Source organism: Mercenaria mercenaria, chromosome 12 (assembly GCF_021730395.1).
Source record: "Mercenaria mercenaria strain notata chromosome 12, MADL_Memer_1, whole genome shotgun sequence".
NCBI lineage: Eukaryota > Metazoa > Mollusca > Bivalvia > Venerida > Veneridae > Mercenaria > Mercenaria mercenaria.
Window position 1 is genome coordinate 11,997,028 of NC_069372.1, and position 4,145 is coordinate 12,001,172.

General features: G+C 32.0%; 1 protein-coding gene across 1 annotated transcript; it reads left to right on the plus strand.

Annotated features, from left to right (window-relative positions):
* The first annotated feature begins 1,673 nt into the window (after window positions 1-1,673).
* Window positions 1,674-3,192, plus strand: LOC123534898 (uncharacterized). Its single transcript, XM_053518818.1, has one exon. The coding sequence runs from the start codon at window positions 1,866-1,868 to the stop codon at window positions 2,616-2,618; it is 753 nt and encodes a 250-aa protein (XP_053374793.1). The 5' UTR covers window positions 1,674-1,865; the 3' UTR covers window positions 2,619-3,192.
* Window positions 3,193-4,145: the final 953 nt, after the last annotated feature.

Genomic DNA, 4,145 nt, shown 5'->3' on the forward strand with positions numbered 1-4,145 from the left:
ATCAAAAACATATGTATCCATCTGTTCACAGAATAATGTACTTCAGTTTTAATTAGTGGAATGAAATGGAAATATAAAATCTTCATTAAATCTTTTTAAATTTTACGAAATCTCAAAAAAAATCTCTTTCTCGTGGAAAATAACGTTTTCAGAATCACAATACCTAAGGTTATGGGATGATGAAGATATTTTAGATATGGTCGGTATATTGCCATAGTACTTTAGAAAGAAACTGAAAACCGAATAATTTGATTAAACGCCTATTTTTTAGACAATGACATATTCAATGACGTTGTATTAACAAAACGCGATAACTGTGGCCTTTATTTACTAATAACGGATCAACCCATAACAATGAAATAGGGAATGAGGTGGACACATTTTATGACAAATATCTTATATAGCAAAACTAATGTAAGTAGCGGCGTGGTCTAGTGGTGTGCACGTATGATTTGTAACCTTACGGTGCTGGTTCGAATACAGGACGAGCTACTTTTTTATTTTCTAGCATGGTTTTACCTGGAGAAGGAATACAGGTAAAACTATTTTGTATCATGGTTTTCTCCTGTAGTTATACTGGGTACTTATTGACATTTTCCAGTGTCACATTTTAGAATACACATTGAACTATTAACATTACAAAATGGATAAAGAAAACTCTTGCAAAAATGAAAATGAAACCAAATTTGCAATCGTTGAAAACATTATGAATTTAATAATTTTTTTAAAAAAGTAAATACAAAAGACGTTATATAAAAGACCTGCTTAAATAGAATAAGTACAAATCATTTAAGAAAGAAGGGATCGAACCTACACCATACAAACATAAAAAGTATAGAAGTCCGACACACTATCCACTAGACTACGAATCTGTTACTGAATAACACATCGTATTCTAGAGTTAAGAATACTACCATATACAAATTAACACCACTGATCGGATAATACACCTGCTTTACCTGTTTTTGGATTTTTCCAAGTACCGTCAAAATAAAATTATCGCGATCCATTAATACACAATAATAATAATAATAACAATATTAATAATGACAATAATAATAACAACAGCCTTATTTTAACAAACAGTCATGACCGCACCCCTCCCCTTAAGGTCATTTTACCCCTATTGCGAATACCAGTGCTTAAATCATCACATGGTACGCCCAGACGGGCTGCATATAGAGGTTCAAACCACCCGGTTAATGTTGCCATTATATACTATTTCAAAAAGAAATACTACACACTACCCTACCCATAGAGCCTGTACCAACAAGTGCGTTTAATTAAACAAACCTTGTAAACTTCACATATAATACGTTTGGAAACTTTTGAAACGCTAGTGTTTCCGTTAACAAGGGTAATCTAGATTAGTTGTATTTTCGGAAAATGCGTTGTATTTTCTGAAAATGCGTTCATTTTAATTTTCAAAAAAAAATCTTTTTAATTTAATTTATTTAGTAATTTACATATATGTAGCTTAAAAGAAATATGTTCTTAAATATTCAATTTATTGAAGTCCTGTAAGATAATAGATCATTTATCATAAACTTTATTAAATTGGATACTTAGAACAAATACTTTCAGAACATTTTGATCACTCCTCTTTATGTTTAAGATAATTATCAAACGCTGTCGTAGTTGGAAATCTTGTGAGAGAAACCTTGCTGGGAAACTTAGAAGCTTTCAGCTGTGTTGCTTGATAATTTAATCAGATTCCGTGTTGCACTAATGCGTACAAGCTGTGAAGCCGCATGTGTAGAGTTTAAAAACAGAAATAACCAACAATGAAAAGGCTTAATGTTTAACAACATTAACACGAAATAAATACATCTTAAACTAAAGAAGAGCTTATTCAAACGAGCAATATGGAAAAACAAACTAGCATCAAGTTCGTCATCAAACTTGTTGTAATCTTCATGTTGTTAAATGGCGGGATTTATTGTGACACAGAAATTGAGAGTAAAGGTACTGCTGGAAAAGATATTGATGGCCAGACATTGATTGAAATGGGGAGACGCCTGAACAAACCCATTCTAACTATTCTCGGAATGGCGATAACAAACCTTCATCGGTGTTCTGAATGGACGCAATGGACTGAATGTGACGTCACCAGGGAATATTATTTTGGAACGCGAAATCGTAGTAGAGAATGCGAGTTGGACAAAGCTTCAAGCGGAAAAGCAAGAAAGGAAGAGACAGATTTAGGTATATGTGAAGGAGGTGTTGAAGGAAAAGGCTTTTGTCGTAAAGATTATAATATGACAACAAACGGATTTTGCATAAAATTATATGTCACACCAAAATATCACGATGATGCTGAAATGGTGTGTCAGGAAGATGGAGGATTTCTTATAAATATTGACTCGGATCTGAAGTATGCAGATGTGAAATCTATTTTGAATGGATTTCTTACAAATGTAAACATCGGTGGCCGGCGCAAAGATTCTACTTCACAGTGGGAATACAAATATGGCTCCAGCAGTGGATATTTCAAATGGTTTAGCAGCAGTTACCCTATGAAAATCGATTCTTACTTATGCCTAGCGATGCAGAACTACCTCTGGTATAATCTGTCGTGTTCAACTAAGTTTCCATTCCTCTGTGAAATCCCAGTTTGAAAAGCAAGAAGAGAAGAAAACATTCTATAGACCTACTGTTTTTGAATATTTTGTTTTATAACGTGGTGGCTAACTGCCTAAAACTGACACATTTAAAACTTGCTTATTTGTTTATGCGCTGATTAATCTAGTGTTCATAGAATTAAATGCAATATGCTTTTGTCGCGTTTGTCACGCAGTTAATAGAACTCTGAACAAATTATTTAAATATCTAAATTTTTTGCCAATATTTTTGAAAAACTACAGGTACATGTTTTTTTTTCAAATCTAGCATACTTTTATCTTTTCAAAGATACTAAAACCTCAAAGTTTCAACAAAATCGAATTATGCCATCGAAGAATAATTTTCCTTTGATGAGTTCGTCCAATTAAAATAGACAAAAAATCTATAAATATTTTGAATCTATAAACAAGAGCACACGTTTTGAAGGGTGTGGACACAAAACACATTACCTCGTTCCAATATCTGATGAGAACATTTTTATGTTTACCTCAGTAAGTGAAAATTCATTATCAGTACCTATCTTTCCTGTAAATATTAGCATTCGCTCATTTAATTAAAAAAAAAAACACTTTAAAACGAACTTTAGCGCATGGATGTATTTAAAAATGAGTTGAGATCTTAAATTGAATTAAATTATATCCTTTGATGCATCAGTGTACTTGAATTGTTAAATGTCAATTTAGATTTATTGTGCTATGATTGTTGCAAAATTTGAAAGTATACATTCAAATGTTGATTTTAGCATAAATATAATATCAAGTGTTGCGTGTACGCATTAGTCTTCCTTAATATATCTTTGTATATTTGCCTTTATCTGCGGTTCTTAGCTTTTATGTGCGCTTATCACTTTTGCTTAAACGAATTTGTTGTAAAAACTTGCTTATTATGACAAATGTGACGCTTTAATACTCCTACGGGGTAGGCGTACATGCATTATTTGATTCTATATTTCAGTAAGCGTTTGAACTTTCAAAGTTCAGAAAATTTTAAGCTATTTACACATTTTAGTCTTGTAAAACGCAAGCTAAAGTTGTAAACGAGAAATACCGGGCGACTTGATTAATTTTATCAAGCACTGTTTTGAGAGAAGCCTTTTATTATGAATAGTGGTTAACCACGTAAACATATTGACATCACAACCTCTAATAAAAAGCTTGTACGTTACAAAAAATGACAAATAGGTATGAAAAAATAGTTTCATTTGACATAAAGTGCTCACGTTAGTCATATTATACACCTTTCAAATTGCTTGCCGATCAATAATTAAAACTATTGTCTATTGACTATTCACCGACAAGCCGTTCAATAAATGTTTTATTACATGACATCAGAAATAATGTTTTGACTTTAGTCCAGCAAATTAGTGTTGACATATCGACCGGAAAATAACACAACATATGGACAGACAATTTATACAAAGAGTATGTTTATTCACAGTGTCAATCATTTTAGTATTAAAAAAGTAACGCAAGTGATGTGTAAACTTATATTTTCTATCCCTATTCTCTATAATATAGTGTACG

What these genes read in the sequence shown, in the direction of transcription:
- LOC123534898 (XM_053518818.1), top strand. Translation starts at nt 1,866, where the DNA reads ATGGAAAAACAAACTAGCATCAAGTTCGTCATCAAACTTGTTGTAATC.